Source organism: Callionymus lyra, chromosome 11 (genome assembly GCF_982586985.1).
Source record: "Callionymus lyra chromosome 11, fCalLyr1.hap1.1, whole genome shotgun sequence".
Taxonomy (NCBI): domain Eukaryota; kingdom Metazoa; phylum Chordata; class Actinopteri; order Syngnathiformes; family Callionymidae; genus Callionymus; species Callionymus lyra.
In genome coordinates, this window is record NC_141828.1 from 25090876 (window position 1) to 25117283 (window position 26408).

A 26408-nucleotide genomic window follows, 5' to 3' on the forward strand; every position below is an offset into this window, starting at 1 on the left:
GTTTTAAGAAATAAGACCGAGAAATCGTGCAGATTGTTGTGCACATGATTGACAGATCTCTCCGACAGAAGCACCAGTTTTGAATGTGGTGAATTTGTGTCTTATTCCAAATATGGACCGGAATTTCAAAGAACAGTAAAAGCTGACAAGATGGTAAATAGCGGTTTGTTTTATAACGGCAATTACAGTCGCTAATACGCCATTATATCGGAAATAAGAATATATATTACGTGTGAAATTAATGTTAAATAAATATTTGGATTAGCACTAATTGAAATAATTTCAAAAATATCATCCGGGACTGTCTTGAAAACAGTTAACATTTTTCGTTTTTTTGTTACCATGTATCTAATTAAATAGCTTATTTAGTCATTAAACCCGTTTTAATCAAGCATTTTTAAATCTGTTAGATTTTATGTCAAATTTTAAATAGTTTTCCATCTGTTGTTTGTATTTACAACAAAATTGTGTTGCGCATCTTGAGATTCGTATCCTCTTTGCGTTGTTTTGTCACCCAGTTCTGGTTCTTACTGGTTTGAGCCAGTCTAGCTGAGCATGCGCATTCAGAGTAAACAGGAAGAACGCGTTGGACTCGCAACAGATCGACGACTAGAGAACGACCAGACGTAAACAAACGGCCTTCTTAGCTTTTTAACTTTGATAAAAATTGTCGCCACACCTCCGTGCTAATAATTGATGTCGAGTTTATGAACCCGCAGGTCTAATTTTGACAGACTCGTTCATTAAATCCATGCAGACGGTGACGCGATTTTCTTATTCCGTGCTATCCAACTCTTGAGGGTTCCACCTGACTGCATCCAGTCCCGGGAGTCACAGAATCTATGAAAATGGTCCAAAAAGACAATATTTTAGAGGCGCCCCAAGTGGACGAAGAGCCGAGCCCCAGCCCCACCGAGGCTTGTGTCGAGGCCCCCGTCTCCGTGGACCATCCGATCCTGGGTATCGAATTATCCGGACACAGAAAATTCATCAGTGGTGTCGTTGAAGGTAAAACATTGACAAATATGCCTCATCCTTCTTGTTCATCATGTGCACGAGTAAAAGTAGGTCAACAAAGCAAAGGCTTTCATGCCTGCGAGGTGAAATGGCCGCTGCAGGATCAATAATTGACCAGCATCTGTAGAAATACACATTTAAAAGCTACATTTTCATGATAGAGACACAAACAGATGCGAGGAGAACATGCTATTTACTTAACAGTCGACTCTTTATGTATTTACAATTCTCTTGACATGAATATGAAACGACTACTGGCAGTTACTGAGATGCAATGCATGTCTTGTCAGTGACATTCTACATCATCTGGTATATAATCTGCACAAAGCCTTGACAAATCCTTTTTTTGTTATGCAGGCTTCTACGGGCGACCATGGACAATGGAACAGAGGAAGGAGTTGTTCAGGAGGTGTGTTTTACTACAGCATCTTTGTGGATGTAAACTTTGGTCTTTTTAATATTACGGATGTCAACATTTTAATTTTTCTACATGTGTAGCGACGCTACTTAATGTTGTGGAACCGTTTACATGCAGTTTCAACATATAACCACTAAATGATTCTGTCTCAATTAAAACACTTCATTATCCCATTACATTAAAGCCCTTCCACTTGTTGTCAAACAAAAAATCTTGTTGACCCACTTTAAAAAATAGGCCACCATATTAGGCCACCATAATAGATGAATCACATAACTTAGTTTACAGTGTTTTTCTATAGAATTTTGACTTTAAGCTGCACTTAAAATCATTTTCTTTAAAATTGTCAGTGTGTCTTGTGAGTTGTGTGTGTCAAAATCTTGTGAGTTGTTGCTTTCAACAAAGTCTCAAAACTTCTCACTCTCATCTCAAACCCACGTCACAGGACCAAAACACACATTCATCATTGGTGAACATCATAATATAATATCATATCATATTAATATCAAAATAATAATGGTTGACTTGTATCTATCTATACATTAGTGATACATTAAATCAGAGGAGGATAGAAGACAAAAACTTGTTAAAGGTTATTGTGTTTTCGAAATGGTTATGATTTGATATCCATGTAACTGTTTACATGTGTAGACTATAAAACTCCTCTTTCATATACTTCTGTGTTTTACTCTTGTAACATTTTTGTGATTGACAGGCAACAGAAATGGGGGCTCAACACTTATCTTTATGCACCTAAAGATGACTATAAACACAGAATGTTTTGGAGAGAATTGTACTCTGTTGAAGAAGCAGGTGAGTGTTTTTCATACTTTTGATGATGGACTGTGTGAAATATAAACCTGAAGATGATGCTGATGTACTGTTTCTTTCTGACAATTTTCTTGTAGAGCAACTGATGACTCTAATAGGTGCTGCTAAAGATCATGGAATAGAGTTCATCTATGCCATCTCCCCTGGACTGGACATCACCTTCTCTAACCCGAAAGAGATTATTGCACTGAAGAGAAAACTTGATCAGGTACTTTTATTATTTAATCTTTTGTTCGACCTTACATCTGATTTTTATTTTGCCGTTTTAGGTTTCTCATTTTGGCTGCAAGTCATTTGCCTTACTTTTTGATGACATCGACCACAACATGTGCCCTGCTGATAAAGAGGTGTTCAGCTCTTTTGCACACGCTCAGGTCTCCATCACCAACGAGATCTTCCAGTACCTGAGCGAGCCTGAAACCTTCTTGTTCTGTCCCACAGGTAGATCAATTGTGTCTAGTCTTTTTACCAAATTGAGCATTGAGTACTGGTTTCTAAAACAATTTAAATTTTGTGTCATGATGACAGAGTACTGTGGAACGTTCTGCTACCCAAATGTGTCTCAGTCCCCTTACCTCCACACAGTGGGAGAGAAGTTGTTACCTAGTATTGATATACTGTGGACAGGTGAGTGGTCTACGGTCATCTTCTATTGAAATGAAATTCAAACTTAATATCGAAATTCCATTTTTTTTAGGTCCCAAGGTAGTGTCCAAAGACATTACAGTAGAATCCATTGAAGAGGTGTCCAAAATCATCAGACGATCCCCCGTCATCTGGGACAACATACATGCCAACGATTATGACCAGAAGAGGCTTTTCTTGGGGCCCTATAAAGGACGATCCACAGAACTCATCCCGAGACTAAAGGGGGTCTTAACAAACCCCAATTGTGAATTTGAGTCTAACTTTGTAGCCATCCACACCCTTGCCACGTGGTACAAATCCAACATGAATGGTGTGCGTAAGGATGTGGTCATGAGTGAGTTTACAATTAATTGTTGTCCTTTGTTTAATTATTGGATGGTCAATTTGAAGTGACATGTTTCATTTCTATCAGCGGATGGTGAGGACAGCGCAGTGTCTATCCAGATCAAGTTAGAGAACGAGGGCAGCGATGAAGAGTTAGAGACGGACATGCTCTACAGCCCACAGCTTGCCCTTAAACTTGCTCTCACAGAATGGTTGGGAGAGTTTGGCGTGCCTCATCAGTACAACAGTAAGACTCTTGAAAAGTCTTCTTCAAGGGACACACCTGGTGACATGTGTTCTTTCTCTCAAGGCCGTCAGGTGCCTCAGAGTGGTCCCAAAAGTACAGCCATAGATGTGGTTTCCATGGCTCCTCCTTCCCTGTGCTCCTCCACCACTGTCACTACTGTGTTCCAGCAGCCCATCATGTCTCCAACTATGCCACCTTTGTGTTTGGATTCAAACCCTCTTCTCATGGACAAGACACCACTGGAGGAAGAAGAGGTCAGACACACTCAAGTTCTTTCTTACTAAGATCTGCATCCTCATAAAACCGGGCTGTCAAACTCATTCACAGAAAGCAAGGGGGCAAACTACCTCAACAGAGAGTATATACTGTATCTAGATTGTCTCCACTTCAGCAAAGGCGTCCATCAAGTTCCTTTATTTCTGCATAATTGTTCCCATCAATAATCCTTGTTTCTTAAGGTTTGTTAAACACCGACATCTTAATAGGTCACTATTTCAATATGAACATTAATCTCCACTTAAGTTACTGTTGCAGTTATAACTGAGGTTTTATTTCATGTATGTCCTGCGCTCTACAGGCTGTCCATATAGGCTTCCTTGTCAGGTAACCCATAGCTACAGCCTGATTATAATGATTTTAATACATTCAAGCCATTATCATTATTCAAGAGACCAATGCTAAATAGAAATGAATTGATTAGAACCCTTATTAATAAAAATTAAATGGATTTTGAAAACTGCCTGTGAGACCAGCAGTAGTGACAACACAATGGCAGGGATGTTGGCAATAGACTTCTACAGCAGCTTGCAAATGAAACGTTTAAACATTCGAGTCTAGTTTCAAGTAGCATATAAGTTTTTTTATTTTTATTTATTTAATTGTTTTGTCTTTTCAATCCAGACAATGAAAATAGTAAGTTGTTTGTTGCAATACTACTCTGTTCATCATCGTGGTTGTCCCTATAGTTTCACCCATCTTGTCTCAACGTAAGATGTGTTCTTGTTGGGATTGATTAAGGTGGAGGCGGAGAAGAAGGATTCTGATGAGGAGCCGATGGAGATGGTGGTTGAAAAGCAGGATGGGCTCGAATCGGAAGTTGAGCCAGACGAGAAACAGGACCATCTGGTTCATGTGGACAAGATGACGGAGGACTTGAAGCCCATGGATACAGACAAGGAGGTCTTGCTGGAGTCTAAATCTCCTGAAGAGGTGGTCCAGGAGGATGGGAGTGACATTGCACCGATGCAGACTGATGACCTGCTCAAACAGGTGTCAAGATGACATTTCTTTATATAAAATGAGATTATTGGGACAAAGGAACAACATATCAACTTCCTCTTGTGTTTGTGCAGGACGTTTTTGTTCCCGGTCCCAATGAGAAGCCCCTTTTCACTGTGGAGCCCCTTTCTATTGAAGACTTGTGCTTGCTGGCAGAATTATTTTACCTGCCGTACGAACATGGACCAAAATCTGTGCAGATGTTGAAGGAGTTCAACTGGCTACGATCCAATAGCAGCGTTGTGAGTGTCAACTGTAAACAAAAGGAAACAGAAAAGGTTGGTTGGATCAGCCTGGCTAAATTAATTTCAATTTCAAAGTAGTCAAATTAGTGTTTGTCCTAATGTTTTCAGATGTTTGTGTATGAACAATATTTTTTTTTAATTGTGCCTGCAGGTGGTAGAATGGAACTCAAGGGCAGAGAAGTTCGAGGATATGTGTTGCTCCGTCATCCAGATGTTCACACGCCTCTCCAACACAGCCAACCGCATGATCCTCTACGACCTCTACCCGTACATCTGGGATATCAAGAGCATCATTTCTATGGTCAAGTCGTTTGTCCAGTGGCTAGGTGTGTATGTGGGGGGGAACTACACGTCAGCCTTTCTTAGAGTAGGTGGTCAGTGTGTATCGTACCACACATGGCAGCCAATCCTACACATGTTAAACATACACATTGAACTATTACGATAATTAAAACTCAGCTACATCTATTATTTTAAAGATTAATTTTATTTGTATGTCACAATATTTATGTATAATCTTCTTATCGACCGAATGCTTCCTGCACGGCTGACATTCTCCCACTGAAGTTGGCTGAACCGGGTTGCTGTGGTGAACCAGCAGGGTTACTGCTGCTTGCTGGGTCCCGCTGTGTCACATTTTCACACAGACACACTTGCTTTCATCTCTGTCTGCAACCCTTTCCCTCCATGGCCCAGCGCGCACGCGAGCTTGGAGATAAACTGACTGACAATCGAGGCCATTCTGGTGCATAAAGAAGAAACAACTTGCATCTTATTTTTGTGTAAAGTTGAAGTGAAACAAGGATGAGAAAAGTCTAAAAGGAAATCTCTGGATAATTTGTGTCGGGGTAGACTTCAGCACCACACCTTTCTCTATTGTCTTCCTGAATTTACAACAGATCCATGTTAAGTTTGCAATTCCTCACCTTAAAAATGAATTGAACTATATTAAAAAATAACCACCTGAGGCTCAGGCTGTTATCTCAGACCTTCTAAAAACTATTTTCAAAGAAGGTATTTTTGTCAACTCCTCTATTATCTTTAATTCTACTATTACTATTATACTTATTTGTCAAACATGAGTTTTAATTTGTTTATTAGAGTATAGTAGTCCTATATGGAGTAGAAGTTATCCTACAATCCTGCTTTTTGTTTTAAATGAAATATGTATCAATAGTTGTACATTTAAGGTTAAGGTCTCAGGATGTTAATAGATGGTTCTATATTTGGGACGATTTATGACTATTGGATGATTTGCAGATTTTTTTTGAGTCTGCAGTTTTATATTGAATTCATAATTTAATAATATGTATCAGTAAACAATTATATAACGTCTCAAACGGATGTATTTTACTCTTTGCCTGACTTTTTTATTTTATTGGAGGGATTTAACTAAAATATACTTGATTGAAAGCTCATTTCTACAGGAGAGAAAAAAACTGGCAGAGTTGGTAAAAACTGCCAGGTAAACTAAATGGTTGAACTGAAAGTGTGGTTATAATATGTAGTATTTTCAGGAAGTTGTATAGATCGTTAGAAGATATATTGATACATCTTTATTGATCCCTTTGTGTTTTCCTTTGGTAAATTAGGGATTCCTGCCACGAAACAGCAGCCTACAGAAGAAAAAAATGTGCACAAAAATCAATAAGAAATTAACAAGAATATAAAGAACAGTTTAAACCTTAGGCTTAATTGTTAGCTGGAAGTTGGTCTAAAGTACTATCAACTTCAGACAAGAGGGTGTGGTGTTTATTTAACGGTTAACCCTGATACAGTCTGTCCAAATAGAAAATCTTCATAATTTTGTTTACTCTCAAGCACCAGCATGGCCTGTTGATTATTCTTGTAAGCCAGTTTTGTTTACAGGTTTCTGGCCAGTATGGCTGTTTGTAGAGCAGAGGACACAGCAGGCAGCAAACCCATCCTGGTGACACCACGTACAAACTATCATATCTAACCTCCAGATTTACATGACAGTTCAATAGTGATTTAGACTCCGAGTCAACACCCTCCTCTCCCGCTTCAGCAGCCGTGCACGTGGCATTCAGTCTCAACCTTCTTGCAACTTGTGCTGAACACTTACTAATCATGGTTTCTACTGTTTTCTCCCTTCACCATGTACAGATGGAAGAATCCACAGTACAAGTTTCTACTGCTGTTGGATGGACAGTGACCCGTGTATGCACAGTGCAGCGCTGTCAAAATTGTTTCCATGTCAATGATTTTAACTGGTCCGACACTTGTTTAGGGAAAAGAAAGCAGCCTCCTGGATGAAGTCACATTTTTGCGCAGCGATTGTTAGATTGAATTGAAGTTTTAACTCCCAAACGTTTCTCTTTGGCAGCTTTCTCTAACGTTTTTTCGTTTCTGTCAGTAGGCTTAGGCAAATGCCTGCGACCAGCCTGATGCACCCACTACCAAGGATTCCAAGTTGAATTTTCCCGCTGTTTTATTGTGATGATATATATGTTTGTGGGCGTCTGTGATTGTCTTTTTGAACAATCCAGACCTGAGCATTAGCCTAAAATTAGTGAAGCGAGCTCAGCGATCCTCCCTGTGGGTGCATCTGTATGCTGTGTTGTCAGCTCATCACAAACATGTTTACGCTTCAGGAGTGTTAGGCTTTCACGGGCGCGCTCGCTGTGTCACCTGACAGGGCTTGCTCTTCAACCTGGCTCAGAAAGTTAACATTCAAAATTGGGATTAGCCAAGGGGAATGTGGGTGAGAACGTTGCATGATCTTTTATCTGTGTTCGTGGCTCAACATTCTGGTCACGTGACAAGGAAGAAAAGATGTGACTTCACTGGGGGGGGCTGAGATTACGGGGGTGACAGCAGCTGAAGCTTACATAGAGACGGGTCGAGCACTTTACCTCATCAAAACAACATTAAGTAGCCTAATCTTTTCTCTCAAACTTAAATAAGTGAATGAGATTTACTTTGAATCTTAAATGTAAGCTTTAGGTGCTCGAGCCCCTTTTATCCTAAATTAATTGATAAATTATTTAGTTTTCAAACCAACTACAAGACAGTGTTTTAGTGTAAAATATTTGATTACTTGATACATTTTGACCCTTCCTCCTCCCGTCCCCCAACTCCATCTGTGTCGAAGAGCCCCATCCTGTGGTAACACTGTCCGCTTGGCTCTGCTCCCAACAGGGTGTCGTAGTCAGTCATCAGCACAATTCCTTAAAGGAGACCAAGAGCCCTGGGCCTTTAGGGGAGGTCTAGCAGGAGAGTTCCAGGTATCTAATGTACTTAATTCACAGAAGTCACATGGAAAAAAGATAGTGTTTGTGCATAAAAAGAGAGAATTGTGTGCAGGTATGAAGGGGTTTGGTCTGCCAAAGGTCAGCTGATCGTGACTCATGTTTAGAGGGGTGTCAGGTCGTAAATTTGGGGTTATTTCTGGAAGGTGACCCACCTGAAGCCCACAGCGGCCAGACTCTTTTCACATGGCTTTTTGAATTAATGAATTCTACTTTCACTTTCAGCGACTGCCCAAGGAGATGCTGCTCTTCCCTCGCGCACGCGGCGCAAGCGAGCATGGCTAGTCTTATTTTTATGACATCCATTTCTTTGCAGGAAAGCTCTCAAACCCTTGCAAGCGCACGCATCGCAGCGCCAGCGAAAAAAAAGGCACGCATGTCTAAAAAAGGGAAACTCCATGATAAAGCATAAACAACTATTCCAACCTGGGAGATAAAAAAAAGGGAGATTTAATTGTCCGTTTAATTGGCCAACTCAGTATCTTACAGGCAAAATGTTTTGTCTTGGAGTGACCCCTCTTGGCGCAAGCATCATTATTTTTCTCAACAGGAGGGTTGCGCAGCGAAATATTGCGATGCCATACAAAAGGGAGAGGAGCATCTCCTTCAGCCAGCAGGACCTTAGTCAGACCAACAGACCTCCCTGGTGACAATTCACAAGCGAATATCAGTTTTGCGCTGCGCTCCTTTAAATCACGGGAAGTTTCACGTTCACTACTGTCAGATCAATAAAGAAGAGGATTTCTCCTAGTCAGTGTTCTTAGTTTAAAGCATTTAGCTGTTTGCTTCTATCTCCTCTTCTTTTTTGGTTTAGCAGTAGTTGAAGTGAGAGACCCGAACAACACACCTAAGACTGAACCTGTTTGTTCTGATTCCCACAGAGGTTGTTGCCAATAGAAGGTGCGAACGATCTTTTCTACCAACCTCCACCTTCACTACCAACCTCCAAAATGTATTCAATAAGGCCATATTTCCCCAAAGATGAGGTGAGAGAACTTTTTTTCATCATAAGTTGTTGTCCTATGTCTATTTTTATTATTACTTAATCTTTTTGGAATATTAAGACACACTGCAAATGAAAATTTTATTTAAAAATTGACGTGCGCCTTTTAATCTGATGCCCCTTGTGTTTTAATATGGTGTTCGTTTTTTGTGGAGCACAGCACAGAATCTTTTGGTATTCATTTGCTAGGCTAAGAAGCAGCACCACAAGGGACCATAGTACTACTTCACAAAGCTGTTGTATTACTCTGCGTGGTACACTAAAGGGGCCAAAATCTTTACCCCTCTTGTTTGCCGGTTGTCTTTAACACAGAGTATCAAATTCACATCAGATTCAGTTATTAAAGTCTCTCTAAAATTGTTGTCATCAAAAATATTGTATACACAACATTTTGATAGGTCAACATGATTTCGAACTAACCATCCGATGGGCCTCACAAAATTACCTGGTGGGCCAGAACGGAAAACATTTTGATTTTAGTATTGGAATCATATCATTGTGAAATTAGACCTCCATGATCTTCACTGATGTGAAATGGTTAATTAATTCTAAGTAGATACTTAAATAGTCTTTGATCCAAATAAGTCATAATGTTTATTTATTTTCTCTGTTCTCTTGGCTCCTCTTAATTCGTAATGCGTGTTCTTGTTCTTCCAGGCCTCCGTTTACAAAATCTGTAAAGAAATGTACTGTGAAGGGATGGAGGATGCTCCGTTCCCCGAGGAAGAGCCGGATCTCATCGGAGACAGGTAAAACCAGTAGACTCGTTCATCTCAGAGGATCTTTGGTCACGCCACACATTTGTTTGGGCAGGTTAGTGGGTGGTCTTCTGTCTCTGAGTCCGGACTACGGCTTCGTGCTGGAGGACGACGAGGGGATCTGTGGTTACGCTGTGGGCACAGTTGACGTGAATCCCTTCATCAAGAAGTGCCAGCTCAGCTGGATTCCCTTCATGCAGGAGAAATACAACAAACCTGATGATCAGAAAGACCTCACAGAAGCTGAGGTGCGGAACTCAGCGAATATCTTTACCAACAATAACTACTTCTTCTCATTTTCCTTTTTACCTCTTGCAGAAGATGATTTTGAGCTTCCATGAAGAAGAGGAGGGTCTTCCAGAGTCATTCCTCTCCAACTTTCCCTCTCTTATCAAGGTTGATATTCACGCCAACGTCACAGACCCCAGCGTGGCCAAAAGCATGATGGGATGTCTGCTGTCTTCTCTGAAGGCGAATGGTGAGTTAGACGTGCCATATTTTTGGGACTACCCCATAGTATTCATCGTGAGGCTTCGTAGTATTGCTCAGCGAGGCTTTGTAGTGTCTACCCTCCAGACTGAAGCTGGTAGTTGGTTCCACAGAAGAGGGGCTTTAAAACTTTAGGCCCTGGCTCCAAATCTACATTTAGAGATTTGTGGTATAACTAATAGATATGAGTTTAAGGATCGTAACATCGTAGTAGGTTGATATGTTTGGATTATATCTTTGATGTATGCTGATGCTAGGGCATGTCAGGCTTTATAGGTTAATAGAAGGATTTTTAATTACATTTTAAAATATTCTAAATTCTACTGGAAGCCAATGTAAACGGGGCAGCACATGAGAAATGTGTTCGCGCCTTTTACCCAGGACAGGAGCTGCAGAGTTCTGAATGAGCTGAAGAGTTCTGAGAGGCATTTTAACACATCCTGACAGAAGACAGTTACAATAGTCTAACCTGGAGCTAACAAAAGCATGGATGAGCTTCACAGCAGAATCCAAAGGAAGGAATTGCCTGATTTTTTTAAGTGTTGTGAAAGCTGAAATTAGGCAGTCTATGAGACTGAGCCAAATTAATCGAGTTCTGATCAAAGCAAACACCAAGATTCTTTTCAGTGGTGCTAGCAGCAGGAGCAAGTCCATTTTGAAAAGCTGGATCATTAGTTAGGGCCAACTAGTAGAACCTCAGTTTTGTCTGAGTAATATCTGTGATACAGTACTGTAGTTGTGTTAAATGGTAAATGGCTGTTACTTATATTGCACTTTTCTATGCTTATTCAGCAGCCAAAGCTCTTTTACACTCAGTTACGCATTCATCCATTCACACAAACAGTCACACACTGATGGGAGTAGGCTGTGATGCAGCGCGCCAGCTCAACCATCAGGAGCAATCAAGGCTCAGGAACACATCGCCACAATCTTGTCCGGAACTGGGATTGAACCCGCAACCTCTCAGACCACGAGTCAAGCGCCATCTGCGCTAGGGATGCAAACAATTAATTAATCAATCGATTATTGATTGGTCATATGACATTGAATTGGGATTCGTGTCTATGTCCAAGAAAGCTATACCGGTTGTGTTAGGATCCTAGCAGGTCTTGAATCTTTCCTCTAATAGTTACGATTTGTTCATAAAAAAAAGTTCATGTAATCACTGCTGCGAGATTGGAATGGAATTATGGCTCTGTGTCATGAATAAAGTATATTCAAGGAGTTCACATGCTGGAACTCATGTCCTTCTTCTGTCTCTCTAGGTTCTCACGGAGCTTTCTGCAAAGTTCGTCAGACTGACAAGAGAATGTTGGACTTCTATGGTAAGCTGGGATGTTTCGAGGTGGCCAAGATGGAGGGCTTCCCCAAAGACATTATTATTATGGGACGCAGCTTATGAGGAAACTTTCTGTGCGAACACGGTGTAGAGTCGACCGGTGACGTCCACCCAAAGAAGGATTTCACCGTCGGTGTTCCGAAGCACACCTGTCTCCCACGTTTGTTCCCGGTTCTCTCCGCAGATGTTACAGCTCAGTAGCTTTGGGAAGCCCCGGCGAGTGAGGGGAGGGGGGTAGATGTCAGACATATTCTGATTCATTTATTTCCCACAATCCTCCTGGAGATGACGACACTTTAAGCCTTCATTTCTCATTGTAATGCTGCAGTCGAGGGTCCACCGAGGTTTAAAATGTCTGCCTCATGCTTAGGCAAAACGGTCTTTGCTATTCGTGGAATAATTCAGGCTGAGATTCTACCCTTCATTCTCCTGTTTTCTCCACCAATGAGAGTTCATCTAATAGGTCAAAACCTGCTGGTGTTCCTAAAGGTCACTAGGGGTTTCCTTCTGATTCCAGGTTTAGAGAATAAAAAGTTTTATATAAAACTATATCGGACCAAATTTTCTCTGGTGTAAATCCTCTAAATTGGTTTCACAATTGGGAAATGGGAGTCACAGCTAGTTTTGTTTACAAGCATACATTCTCTTGCATGACTCCACGTCGCACACTTTCAAATGAATGTTCTTCTCGACTGAGCCTTCCAGACCGCTCTGACGGTTTGATCCAAACGTCACCCAAGTGGCACAGATCCTCCACACACTGCTGTGGGCTTCTGGAAGCAGAGATTTCTCTGCCTTTTATTGTTCATTTCTGAATGTTTTTTGTTTGTTGTTATTTTATCAACAGCACTTTGACTCTTGTTAATCATGTGTTAAGAGAGTCTTCAGAAAAAAAAGTTCTGCGAGGAAGAAGCATGGATGACCTCTGCTGGCAACATACTGTAGTTCTACGACAGAAGAGCTGTCTGTTTATTGAGTTATTGTTTTGTATATTGAATGAAGTTCTGCCTTTTTTTTTTTTTTTTGATTTTGTTTTTCCTCGAAGAAAAGGAAGCGCCTGGATTTGTCACGGCACTTCCTGTTGAAGAGCCTGAAGTGAGGGCTCCTCATGTACATTTGGATTTTCTGTATTTAGAGATGGGCGGGTTACAAAGTTTACAGTGAAAAGTTTATACCTAACATGCATAACTTTAAAACGAATAAACAACTATATGTAAACATGTCTGCCCTTGTTTGTCTTTTTTCCAGAATATATTTAAAATGTCTAAAAATGAACTTCAAAATCTGACTTTCAATCAGAGAAATGGATGCTGAACACCTCAAAGACCAAGGAGCTGGTCTTGGACACTAGGAGGTCCAGGACAAAGCCACGTCCAGTGTCCATCAGAGGCGACGAGGTGGAGATAGTTGACAACTATAAGTACCTCGGTGTGTGGCTGGACAGTCAACTGGACTTGTCCTGCAACACAGACCATGTGTATGAGAAAGTTCAGAGTAGACTGTAGTTTCTGAGGAGGCTTCGATCATTTTAAATCTGCAAGAAGCTCCTCTGCATGTTCTACCAGTCTGGTGGCCAGTGTCCTGTTCTATGCTGTGGTGTGTTGGGGTAGGAATGAGTCCAAGAGGAGTGTCAACAGGTTGGACAGGTTGATCAGGAGGGCTGGTTCTGTGGTTGACATGTAGCTGGACTCACTGGTGACAGTTGCTGAGAGGAGATCACTGAACAAACTACTGTCCATCATGGATGATGACAGTCATCCTCTGAACACTTTCTTCAGTAAACAGAGAAGCAGAATGAGTGCACGAATGCTTCTTCCAAGGTGCAAAACAAATAGACTCAAGGACTCATTTGAGCTATTAAATTGTACAATTCTGAATTTGGGGGCAGGAGTGGAGTAAAAGTAACTTGATGTTCTGTTCTGTGTTAGTCTTTGTATCCTTTGTCTTTTTTATTTTTCTTTGATCTATGTTCTTTATCTTTAGACTTAGATTGTATCATCTTATTATTTCTCTTTTTTTCTCTTTTTTCTTGTTCTTATTTTATTTTGATTAATTTTTTATGAAAAATTGCTGTATTTGCTGTGGAACATGCTGAAAACATTCTACTGTGCCAGTACCAACAGTCAAAAGGTGTTTTTTTAGGCTCATATAGATTTTTATTACCATTAACCGTTTTTTGTACGTTTCATCACCAACACATTTTATAAAAGGTTCCTCAACCAGAGAGACAAATAATCACGGAACAATTATATGTTAAATTATACTTGGGATTATACATTTTTTCATCGTAGGCTGTAGGACAGGGATTAAATGTATCAATCTATATTGAGCTTGTGTCATTGTAAAAACGTAGGACCTGACAAAAATACCAAATTAAAAATGTTTCTGATTGCTTTTATAACGACTTTGATTTTGTATACATGGTAATATTTACGTTTGAGTTGTTATAAATAAAGATTGATTTAAAATAATATAATTAATGAATTAATGGAGAAGCTTTGTCAAATAAATCAGATTTTCAGATTTTCAAAAAAAGTAATACATATCCAGATACTTTTTATTTATCTGATCGGTATCAAAGTAATATAGTAATTCATCTTTGAAATTCTTTTTCGATTTTTTTTCTCTTTTAAACGCTAAACCAAAATCAGCAGCACGACTGGCGCACGTTAATGACGTCAGGTCTCTCGTTCAGCCGCGACGTGAGAGACATTCGTGCTTCTTCATTCTACTGAAAGTGTGAGCTCATAGTTCTGAACAAACATGTCTCTCGACGAAGACTCCATCAACATCGGTCACGGCGGTCCAACCAAGCTGGAGAGTTTTTTGTTCAGTAAGTGTTGACGAGGAGTGTGTCTGGTTCTGGTGGTCGCACGTGCGTCTGTGAGGGGTCCAGGTGTGGTTGAATGGAGATATAACTTGACTGGATTTATGTTCCTCACAAGCTTCACTAAACTCACAAACCTGATTTATTTCACTAACCGGGTTTGTTTTCATGTCCAGACTGCGAGCTGTCGTCCAAAGTTCCTTTCTACACTTTCCAGGGAGATGAAGAAGAAGAAGACCTCGAGCACTTTCTGGAGCTCAGAACGGTTTGTACTTTATCTTATTCTCAACTGGAACTTATTTTTGTGTGAAATGGCTAAACTTATCATGGCTCTCAAGTAGGAAGATTCAACTTATGATTTGCTAGACTTAGTTCTTGCTTTTATTTGTACATAAATAACAGAACTAACTTGTAAATATGTGTGTAAAACTTCACATGGATTTAAATGAATTATCAGAAAAGTCTTACAAAGAAGGTTCCAGTGATCATTGTTTCTGTCATTTGTTTGTGTTGCAGTGTAAATAAACAGACTTAACTGTAGAATTGTACGTATTATGCAACTGGAATAATCAGCCTAAACATGTTTCATTGTTCTACAAGCCCGTTTACAATTGAGAACAAAAAGCAATATAGGAGGGTTATTATATTATATATATATATATATATATATATATATATATTATATTCCAACAGTATTATGAAGAGAACAAATCTCAATAGTGTGAAAATTAGAAAATGTTTATTGCCAGTAGTGTTAAAAAAACACGATTTTTTTTGTAGTGCATACATTATACAAATATGACAATTTAAAAAAATGACTCGTTCAATAAAGTGGGCATATGTACATTTAATAATTGATTTTAAAAAAATCGAAACCTAAATAATTACTGAGGTGTTTATGATCCGAACTACAGACAAGTTATTGAAAGGGGAATATTCTAACTTTTTTTTTGAAAAGCGAATTATTTCGGAACTCGAATGATTTTTATTTCATTATACAGTTGTGCTTTATTATTAGTAAAACAGCTTCAGCCAATCAGCGGCTTCGTCACATGTAGCGCGGACCCTTCCGTTGGTCTCAAAGTCACGTGTGTCGTCAGACCAGGAAATGAAAGAACGGAAAGTGATTATGTTGACGAAGATCGTCTTTTTGTCAATATAAATGTTTCATGTGTGGTAAAAAGTATCATGTAAACGTTCTGTTGACGTTATTTTAACCCATAAAAAATATTTTAAAGAGACGTTCGCATATGACGCGTGTGACGTCATCACGTAGGAAGTGGGGGGACCGATATTGTAGGGGGGACCGAAATTGTACCTACACCGGGATCTCGTGGGCTCTCATTGTTTCTTTAGCTGCAGGGGATGTAATGACTGCTGCCATCTAGTGGCGGGAAGTTTAATTGAAACACAAAAAATTAAACGTAGTTACTTGTATGATAAAAAGAAAATATGATTTTAAATCTGCTAAATAAAAAATGTATTCAATGCTGTTGAATATTAATAAAGGATAACCATTGCCATATTTAGGTGTATTGATATTCTTTATACTTCCAGTATCTATTTAAAATCCCAGAAAGTACCTTTCTAAGCCTTTTCTGACATCGTTCAGGTTTGTCTCGGCGACGGCGCCAAGGAGGAGAGCAATGTGGTGGAAGTGACGGCCATGAACCACCAAGGAAAGACCATCTCTGTGCCCATCGCCAACCTTCACGTCAACTGTCTGCCAATGGTAGCAGCTCTTCTGAGAGATGTTTGTCCTGGTCTGAGCTGATGTGTGTTTGGCTGTTCTCAGGTCAGTCTGGGAGAATTTGAACTGAAAGCCCCCGTGACCATCCGACTGAGAGCCGGGACAGGACCTGTGACAGTCAGCGGGCTCCACCTGATCGGTACGTTGAAAACTATTTATATGTACAAAAGTTTACTACAGAGTCTAAAATACTGGATGATCAGTTTTGTATGTCTTAAACATTTTAAAACTTTTATGCTGAGCCTTCAGTCGAAATGTCATAATAGATTTATAAAAAATAAACACAAATAAAACACAAAAGTTGACAGGAGTACAACTGGTGGATGATAAACTAACTGATACATTATGCCTTTACATACTTCCATAGTCACGCAAACCATTTTTTGCACACATTAATACATATTTAAATGTATTGTAAAACAGCTTTTAGTCTTTTGTCTTCATCAGATAAACTTGAAGAACTAAAGAAGTTAGTGGGAGACACCAACTACTGCACCCACCTTACTAATGTTCCCCCTCATTTATTTCTTGTCTGAGCAAACGCATAATCTCCCTGAGCTGCCCCTTGTACTACTGTCATCAGGCCAGTATCACATCCATTCAATGTTGATACATTGAGATAATTATTGATTTAATCATAAACTAGTCTTTGACAATTAATTATACGTGTCCAATCTCTACAATATTATGATTTACTGATCAATTTCTCTAAATTCTACACTCAAATTATATATTTTGTGGGATAATAGGCCACACTTTCAAGAAGAGATCAATGGCAGTCCATGATTGTTACCCATGGGAAGTATTGATTTATCACTAATCTTAAATTTTCCTTTTAAATGATCTGAAACCGATTAACTGGACGATGATCTAAAATTTGTTCTAAATAACTTGATGAATAAAACAATGAATTAGAAACAATAAATAAATGAATGGATGGCAAATGTGCATTTTAAAAAACAGAGTATGACCCTGATAATGAAGGATTATAAGGCAGGTGGAGCATGGCTGACGCACTGCTCTTAACTCAAAAGCTGGAATTTTATTTCCTACTTCCTGCTAAATGACGTTTGTGAAATTTACACCATGGTGATGGTGTCTGTGGTCTGGAATCAACTGAGATCATTTGACGTCTAAATTCTGTTTTCTTTCAGCATCAGAGCCTGAAGAGTCAGATCTGTCCGAAGATGATGACGATGAAGACGAAGAGGAAATGGCTCCTGTTAAACCAGCGAAGAAGAAACCGAATGTTTAGAAGACACACAAACACATGTTGATCTCAGTCACTTCTTTGTTTTATGAGATGTATTTTATAAACTTCTGTGAGTGAATGAATGAGAATAATTGACTTGAATCCAAACATTTGTAATGTTTACACACGTCAGTCTTTTCTATGTCAGTGACCACAACCTTTTCTACTCATGTGAATAAATTCTTCAGAAAACTTACTTTGTTCTTATTTTCATGGCATTCGCCCTAACATTATGACCATCTGTATATTTATTTTTCTACTCCAGGCTTAGCTCTTCCACTTCTGAAGGAAAATTATGGTGAGTGACGACAAAGACCCACAACAAGCTGTAATTTAGTCTTTTTTTTTTCACAGTAATTTGAACATGAACCATCAACTCAAGTCTGACCGACAACCCTTGCAAGTACCATAAACTAAAAAAAAAAAAAAACCTTTTTGTACATTTAATGCTTCAAACACTTGGTGTTGTTGCACTATTGTGTGTTGATGAAGCTCACCTAGAGTTCACACAATCTGTTCTGTGAATAAAATTAAAAAAACTAATGCCGGTTCATTAATTTAATCTCAAGACTTCATAAGAAATGTTTAAAGTTAAAGCAACAAACCACGAACAAAAGGCCACAACTTTTTTTATTGACTCGTCAACAAAGTCCCTCGATTTCTTTTCCCCAAACTTTAAAGTCCAGATGCGGCACGAAGACTCCAGAGATGGTTCAGCAGCAAATCAATGAGTGGAAATATTTTTGTGGAAATCCGTCAGGGTTGTGCTGATCTCAGCGAAGAATCACTTGGTCACGTAGTGAGGCAACGACAAGTGGCTGTAAAGTCCAAACAGGTTGTTGTGCCGGCGAGTCCTCGAGGCGTCCAGCGGTCCAGTCATGGTGAACTGCTGCTGCTGCTGCTGCCGGGTCTGGCCTGACCTGAACTCTCCTGACAGATCCGAGTCCCGGGAGCAACACAAGTTGTTCTGAGAGCGAATCAGAAGTTTGCTCGGATCGAACGGCTGCAAGGAACTAGAACACGGACCTGCAACATGGGCGTTGAGGAAGTGACCGTGTCTGTTGGCAGAGCTCATGGACAGACTCTGAGGCCTGCGGTCGGCCAAGAAGGAATTTTTGAACAGCAGCAGAGGTGCATCATGGGAAATGGGGTTCTCCAGGTTACTCTCTTGGTACCGCCTCTTTTGCTGAGACTGGTCCACCTCCAGATCAGGCACGACTTGGATCGGTTCTGAGTAGAAAAAAATGTGATCAATTTATTTATAATTAAAAGCACTCGGTGCTGCCCCCTGTGGCGAGCTCTTGTCAAATATATATGAAGCATGTAGCATCATTCAAAATAAAAATATTTCAGCCCATCCTCATAAACGGAGCATTTTTTTTATGTGGGTAGATTGATCAATCCAAAATAGTTGCATAAAATAAAATATTTTCAATTTTTTAAAAAGTTGCTTCAATAAAATGAATTAAACAGAATAGTTTGAATAAAAAAGATATTGGTAAGTTGTTTGTGTCCATGTTAAATTCATAAAAAGTAGCCTCAGTCCATTTAATTTGTTTTTATTCAATTAAAAAAGTTAATTTTCTTTTTGATAGAACTTTTTTTAATTAAATGATAAAAAAAACACATTAACAGTAAAAATTAACAGTAATTTGCATTTTTTTTAAAAAGTATTAATATTAAAATCCAACCTTCAAGGATCTTTTTGAAATGAATCTCCTTGGCAGCAAGTTCAGAGAAAACATGGTGAGCGCTGAGTTTGTGGATAGACAGTGGAGGAGGAGCTTTGCTGAGATGTGAGATTGTCCTGCAAAAAAATAAAATAAATCAAACACAAATGACAGACTTGTTTTCTTCATACACATCTTCAGTCGTGCAAGTAGAACTAGTGATGCGTTGATGAGGCTTCATGAAACAGTTTTGAAAGACCACTAGATGGAACTCTCAGTTTGAATATGATGCCAGGATTCATTGAATCAGTAGATCAGAGCCAAAGATTATAAAGCAGAGAGTGGACTTTTAAACGTGCATCATGAAACCTCATCACCCGTTTCATTCTGTCAGTCTTTAAAGGAAGATTTTGAAGTACAACTTACCGATGTCTCAGCAGCTGGTAAGGTTTCGTGTTCTGAAATTAGAAAAGAACAATATTTACAATAATTATCTCTTTTTTTTAAAGTCAGTCCTTTTCTTACATTCAGGTTTAAAAAAAAACAACAACATTAGTTTACAATAAAAAGTAAGTAAGTACAAAGTTACTTTTACCTGGCCTCCATTTTGTGTAGTAAAACATTTCCATGACAATTTAAACATCACAAACACATGTCAGTTGACATAAAATACACATTTATTTTTTAAACTTGAGCTTCAATTCATTTCTTATTTCTGACACCAGAGCAGGTGAACGAGGTTTGTAGCAGAATATTAAAAAAAAGATTATATCAAATAATGAATTCAGTTATTTCTAGATTGAAAAATATTAAATAATAAAGACAGTTTGAAGTTTGATATTTGAATTTCAATCAAATCGAAAATGAATAATTTTAATTTTAATTAATATAAAATGTTACAGTGTTAAGTTATTTTATTACTAATTAAAAAAATTACATTTAGAAAAAACATTTTTAATTATTGGAATTAGAATATCAAACTCTGTAAGACAAAGAAATACATTCTGGAAATGTTTCTTTTAATGATTCAATGCTCAAAGTATTTCAAAAGTTTAAACATTTGAAATGTTAAATTTAATATTCTAACTGTACCGATATACATCCAATGTCCTGTCACTCATGAATATTTTCAACATTGGAATAGTTTCAATAAAATGTATTTTCAGTTTTAATTACATTTTTAAACTCCTCATCTCAAGATATTAAAGTTACCACTTTATACTTCTGTCTTTTCATCAGTATTTCTTTCCTTCGTGATATAAAAAATAACTTCCAATGAGCCTACACTCACGTCAGTCAAAAGAAAAGAGTGAGGGCAGCGAACATGTGACACACCTTCATGATGTTGATGCTACAGGCTCTCTGTGCAAACATCTGCAAAGAGCTCCGGATCTTCTTGGCCTCCTGCTGCTGCCTCCTGAGTTGCAAAGCCTGCTGGGAGTTCTTCCTGACGTATGTGTAGAAGGAGCTCTCCAGCACCAGCAGAGCGTCCGACTGGCTGGTCTGCAGGAGTGAGTGCATCTTCTGGTACTTTTCTCTCAGACACGCCTTCAGCTCAGACATGTCGTCCTGCAGACACACACATCAAACACACACTATTGTGATGTTCACACCATAAAATGTATTTGGAAACATGTTTCCATCTCGTCTTACAAATACATTTGTGTTTGTGTCTTTGCGTGTCTTTGTGTGTCTATTTACATGTCTCTCTGTGTGTCTATGCGTGTCTTTGTGTGTCTATTTACATGTCTCTCTGTGTGTCTATGCGTGTCTTTGTGTGTCTATTTACATGTCTCTCTGTGTGTCTATGCGTGTCTTTGTGTGTCTATTTACATGTCTCTCTGTGTGTCTATTTGTGTCTTTGTGTGTCTATTTACATGTCTCTCTGTGTGTCTATGCGTGTCTTTGTGTGTATGTGTGTGTCTTTATGTCTCTTTATGCTTCTGTGTGTGTCTATTGGTGTCTGTGTGTGTCTTTATGTCTCTTTATGCGTCTGTGTGTGTCTATTTACATGTCACTGTGTGTCTATGAGTGCCTTTGTGTGTCTTTATGTGTCTGTGTGCGTCTTTGTCTCTATGCGTGTGTATGTGTGCGTGTCTATGCGTGTCTTTGCGTGTGTCTCGTTACGCGTCTGTGTGTCTATGCTTGTCTTTGCGTGTGTCTCGTTACGCGTCTGTGGGTCTATGCGTGTCGGTTTGTGTCTTTATGCGTCTGTACATGTCTGTGTGTGGCTTTGCGTTTCTTTCTGTACTTGTGTGTGTGTGTGTGTGTCAGTTTACATGTGTGTGTGTCTTTACGTGTTTGTATGCGCGTGTGTGTCTTTATCTCTTTACATGTCTATGTGTGTCTCTTTACATGTCTGTGTGTGTGTGTGTCTTTACATGTGTCTTTACGTGTGTGTGAGTGTGTGTGTGTGTGTGTGTGTGTGTGTGTGTGTGTCTCTGCATCCATCTTTACGTGTGTGTGTGTGTGTGTGTGTGTGTGTGTGTGTGTGTGTGTGTAGACGACTGACCTCTCAGTGAAGGTTTAAGTGAGGAGAGGTCAGCTCCAAAAGGTCATGGCAAAGAAGGTACACATCTAATCTCTCTTCTCACAGTTTTTTTTAGGGTTTGATTTTAGATGTAGTTTTATCTCAGGTCAGCATCAGGTATTGTACAATAATTTTAGCTACATTTAGGATGGAAATGAAAAGTATTTACTGATCATATATGGAGTAGAAAAAATTGTTGTGTGTGTAGATGTGTATTTGTGATCTTAGGCTGGACTGTACCTTCATCTCTGTCCTGTCAGTCTCCAGCCGCGTGATCTGCTCGTCGATGTTCTGCACTCGAGCCTCCACTTTGTTCTGCTGCCTCATCAACAGGGTCTGTGACGACAAACACAAGCGGGATTGGAACCAGCAACCACTGCAGGAGGATCAGAGCGAGTGGTTCTGGACGACAGCTGCGTCGATGCAGCTCAACAATCACACACATCCTCGTGATCCTCATCCATCTCTCAAGTCAGAGGCCAGAGAGGAACATAATCCGTCCGAGGATGATCCAGAAATCAATGTGCCGTCTGAGGCTGTTGGACCAGGAGACGGAGCCTCCATGTCAGCACCACAGAGAAGTCTTCAACCGACAACGTTCACTGAAGGACAGCAGCAGATCCAGAGAGAAACATTCCTCCACATTCACTGTATCACAGCAACGTCTACTTCAGCTGCTCAACAGTCAGACAACAACTCTGAGGACGCTTGAATAAACCTGCACATCATGAGGAAGCTACAACCACTGCTGGATCAGAACTGTTTTGTTAGATGCTACTATACTATTACTACTGTAACACTTATATACTCATTTATAATTTGGTTTAAAAACAGTTTGTATTTTATAAATTTGGGATTATAGTTGACTATTTATTTTATCTGTAATGCTATGCTAATGCTAGCCAACAGACCAGGAACATTTACCACAGAAGAAGGATTCATATGTGAATTAAAAAGCCAGAAGACATCCAGACAAATTTGTTAATAATTAAATGATTTAAATCCTCAAAAAATATTTATATTTTTTACACATAGTTAGAACTTCTAATGATATTCTAAATAAATAATTAAAAATTAAAATGAATAATATTTTTTCCATTGGTAGCCTTTTAAATTCAATATAAATATGTTTCTATAAAGACAAAACCCAAAGGTAAACCATTCAAAGAATCTTTGAGGCCATAAAGAAGGTAGTTCGGTCCTGAGACGGTGTGTGTTGGAGAGTGAAAGTCTAGCTTCATCCAGATTAGATCCAGAGTCGGTCACTGTCCTATTTAGACCCTCTGGTTGCCAGGAAGCTCATGTTTAAATGAGGAGCAGCGAACAGAGAGTCTCTTTCACAATCTCCGGACAAATATTCCCTCGTCTGTTGTCAGCGGCCTCGGCATTCTGACGGACACGAGGAAGTGAAGAGCCTCCGGGAGATTCTGGTTTCCTGCCGAGAAGCTCTGAGGAGATGTTTGTGGAGAGGTTGGAGAACTCTCTCAGCACATTATCGTTGGATTGCCTTTCTGTTGAGTCTCCAGCTCAATACTAAAAATACATTTAAACATAACAAAATGCCGAAATAATTAAAGGTAAATAATGTTTGAATAAATGTTTATATACGGGAACATCTTGTTCTTGAAAAATAATTAAATAAGAAGTAATTTATAATTATTATTTATTCAATATTATTTACTTTTTTCGAGGTTTTTAAATTTATTTGCACATTTATTTGTACATTTACGTATTCATTTCATAATCATGTAATTTATCCTCCTTTATATAAAACATGTTTGTTTTCAAAGTTTAGAAATGTTTTTTTTAATTTGGAGAAAAGTTTTGGCCCAAGTTTGTGTGTTTTTTTTATTTTGGCACAAATCTTAAATGATAATCAAGCCTATGATGAAAAAAAAATCAATCATTCAAGACACCCGTTGATGCTCAACATCCGAGTGAAACTTATGCTATTCACAGAGTTTTTATAAAATAATGTAATTTAAAAACCCGATTATTCACTTTATGAGAAATCATGTCACATTTTATTTTGTAGTTTTTAATATAAAAGATTAACTTTTTAAGTAGTGGTGTGTTTTGACGAGAATCTGTTAATATAATAAAATATATTGTGATACTGTAGTAACAAGGATATATTTGTAGTACTGTCGAGTACTTGACTCTGGTGTTGCAGAATTTACAGACCACATGACTCTTGACGAAGTGGTAACTGTTTTCATTGGTTTTGAATCCAAAATATGTCCAAACATCAGCTTTAAAAAGCTGCTGGATCCACTGTATCCTCTCATCCTCAGTCATCATTGTTACTTACATAATTTCTGCTGCCATCTAGCAGCCTGAAGTTTGATCGCAACACAAAAATGCAAAAAAAACACAAAAACTTATGCAGTGAATATTCTGTAAATTGTAAGTTTAAACAAGTTTACACAATCTTTTAAATAAATCATCAAAACGTATGATCAAAATAAAAATATATTTGAAAGCAGAATAATAATAATATTAATAATTGTATACTTGTGTAGAAGTTAATATTCATCTGATTCCTGAGGGATGTTTTCTCTATTTGCTTCAGAGTTTATTCCACTTCTGATTCATCGTATTTGCTGATTTAGTTTGTGAAGTCGTGTGTGTTTGTCACCTTCATGTTGACGTGTTGTGTGTCCACGTCAGTCACGCTGTGGCCTCTCTTGGTGCAGCTGGAGACGCAGCAGTAGAAGCACAGGGAAACCTGCTCCTCGGCACAGTGGAACAACCTGTATTGCTCGTGGGCGAGGCAGGTCCAGGCGCTGAGCTCCTCCACGTCCACCAGCAGGTGTCCCGGGGCCGTGCAGGGCTGCTGCAGGTGCGTCTGGACGTGGGTCTGGCAGCAGGGGGCCCGGCAGCGAAGGCACACCTTCCTGACCGGCAGCGTCGGAGCTCGCCTGCACAGCGCGCACTCCAGCAGAGTCGAGGCCCCGTCTACATTGTTGAGGGCGTCGAACCTGTGGGAGATGTTGGCCAGTTTGAGGTTCTTCTCCATGGCGGGCTTGGGGTCGTAGTCATGGTTACACTCGGGGCAGCGGACGGCGCTCCGCTCTTTGCTCCAGGCCTCACAGATGCAGCTCCGGCAGAAGTTGTGTTTGCACGGCAGCTGGACCGGATCCTGGAACACGTTCAAGCAGATCGGACACAGAAGCTCCTCCTCGAAACCCTCTTTCCAACCAGGCTCCATGATCCAGACCCTGCAGGGATGAGTGTAGTGATGAGAAAAGTGCAGGCGCGGCGGTGAGAAAAAATCTCAAGGTTATTTGAGATGAAGGAGTCAAAGGTGCGGATGATCTTCAGTCGGTGGAAGATTCTGGTGACTCATTCAGGTCAAAGGTGACATTCAATCATTTGTTTAGTCAATGGATTTTTCAATAAACATAAATTTAACTTTTTTAATAAAACGTGGTTTCATTAAATATTCAGTTAAAATAATTCAAACCTTGGAAAAATATACAAAAAATAAATAAAAAATGTTGGATGTTGTGACGCTGATATCATGGGAATGTTGTGCACTGAGGAGGTCAAGATGGTTCAAGTGTCCAAACAGGTGGAGCTGCATCACAAACACTTACATAAGAGACTTTTATCTCACTTTTCACTGACATCTTTGGAAACTTCAGTAAGAACTGTTGACAGGAGAAACAAATGCTGACTAATTTAATGACATCAGCTCCTGGTGAGTCATCAAGTCTGTCTCCATGTCATGTTACTCCTGAAAATATCAATAATGATTGAATTCCTCTGACTTTATCTCCCTCTGCCTTCGCTCACCTGCACATGATCCCTCAGAACAATAAAAACATTCCTTATTTACTTCCTTTTTTTTACTTCATGTGAAACTTTGAAGCGTCGACGAGTGCATTGGTTATGTGATCGACCACCGATCATGACTGTGGAAACTTGGAAGTAAACATAGAAAAAACATCCAATAAATTCCTCTTATCTTCTCTGGAGATCCTCACGTGTCTGGAGAGAGACTCGAGCTCACCAACTAGTTCTGCTGCTCCATGTCGTCGCTGGTCGCTGGTTCAATCCCCTCCTCCGATCAGATCCCGGGAGCTCGTGGTCCGGTCCCACCGTCTCGTGATCGCTTCATGTCGGGAGGTTGAAGGTTGAAGCGCAGATGATCCTCTGCTCATAACGTGACCCGTCACACTGGATACACACACCGGGAGGGAGGGAGGGGGCGGGGAGGGGCGGGGCTTTTGACGTCATCATGTTCCACTTTCTCCCGAAGAATTCTAATAAAAGCTTTTTATTGGTATTTTTAGCTGCACTTGTGGCTATAAACGGTTAAATTAGTTTTTACCAAATTACACAGCTGATGGATATTTTAATAGTAGGGCTCGCGGGCGACATGTGGCCGTATCAATGCAACCGTACGGTCACTTTGAAGGTATTCTTATCAAAGGTGTCAACACTTTCCAGGCTTTGTAAGTAAGTAAGTAAGTAATTTTTATTTGTATAGCGCTTAAACACTCAA

At 39.5% G+C, this 26408-nt stretch overlaps 3 protein-coding genes across 5 annotated transcripts; 2 read left to right on the plus strand and 1 right to left on the minus strand.

The window, feature by feature from the left end:
• Positions 1-575: 575 nt before the first annotated feature.
• On the plus strand, positions 576-13091 carry oga (O-GlcNAcase). 2 transcript variants are annotated; one of them, XM_087803350.1, is made up of 19 exons: positions 576-1008; positions 1375-1426; positions 2151-2248; positions 2344-2474; positions 2536-2707; positions 2795-2893; positions 2964-3248; positions 3327-3485; positions 3549-3739; positions 4503-4754; positions 4838-5041; positions 5160-5334; positions 7136-7189; positions 8171-8256; positions 9162-9266; positions 9941-10032; positions 10097-10289; positions 10360-10519; positions 11796-13091. In XM_087803350.1, the coding sequence occupies exons 1-19, from the start codon at positions 843-845 to the stop codon at positions 11930-11932; spliced, it is 2811 nt and encodes a 936-aa protein (XP_087659476.1). In that variant the 5' UTR covers positions 576-842; the 3' UTR covers positions 11933-13091. The 2 variants fall into 2 exon arrangements, with proteins under 2 accessions (XP_087659476.1, XP_087659477.1); XM_087803351.1 differs by lacking the exon at positions 7136-7189 and having other exon boundaries at positions 577-1008.
• Positions 13092-14561: 1470 nt separating this feature from the next.
• npm3 (nucleophosmin/nucleoplasmin, 3) lies at positions 14562-17894 on the plus strand. Its single transcript, XM_087802799.1, has 5 exons — positions 14562-14702; positions 14873-14961; positions 16309-16428; positions 16492-16585; positions 17601-17894. The coding sequence occupies exons 1-5, from the start codon at positions 14633-14635 to the stop codon at positions 17699-17701; spliced, it is 474 nt and encodes a 157-aa protein (XP_087658925.1). The 5' UTR covers positions 14562-14632; the 3' UTR covers positions 17702-17894.
• A 416-nt stretch (positions 17895-18310) lies between these two features.
• Positions 18311-26069, minus strand: LOC148069718 (E3 ubiquitin-protein ligase TRIM8-like). Of its 2 annotated transcripts, XM_087801973.1 has the most exons (8): positions 25914-26069; positions 24537-25119; positions 22139-22234; positions 20704-20937; positions 19795-19826; positions 19390-19505; positions 18725-18928; positions 18311-18665 (listed from the first exon to the last, which is right to left on the minus strand). In XM_087801973.1, exons 2-8 carry the CDS (start codon positions 25107-25109, stop codon positions 18472-18474), a joined length of 1449 nt encoding a protein of 482 aa, XP_087658099.1. In that variant the 5' UTR covers positions 25110-25119; positions 25914-26069; the 3' UTR covers positions 18311-18471. The 2 variants fall into 2 exon arrangements, with proteins under 2 accessions (XP_087658099.1, XP_087658098.1); XM_087801972.1 differs by having other exon boundaries at positions 18311-18928.
• Positions 26070-26408: the final 339 nt, after the last annotated feature.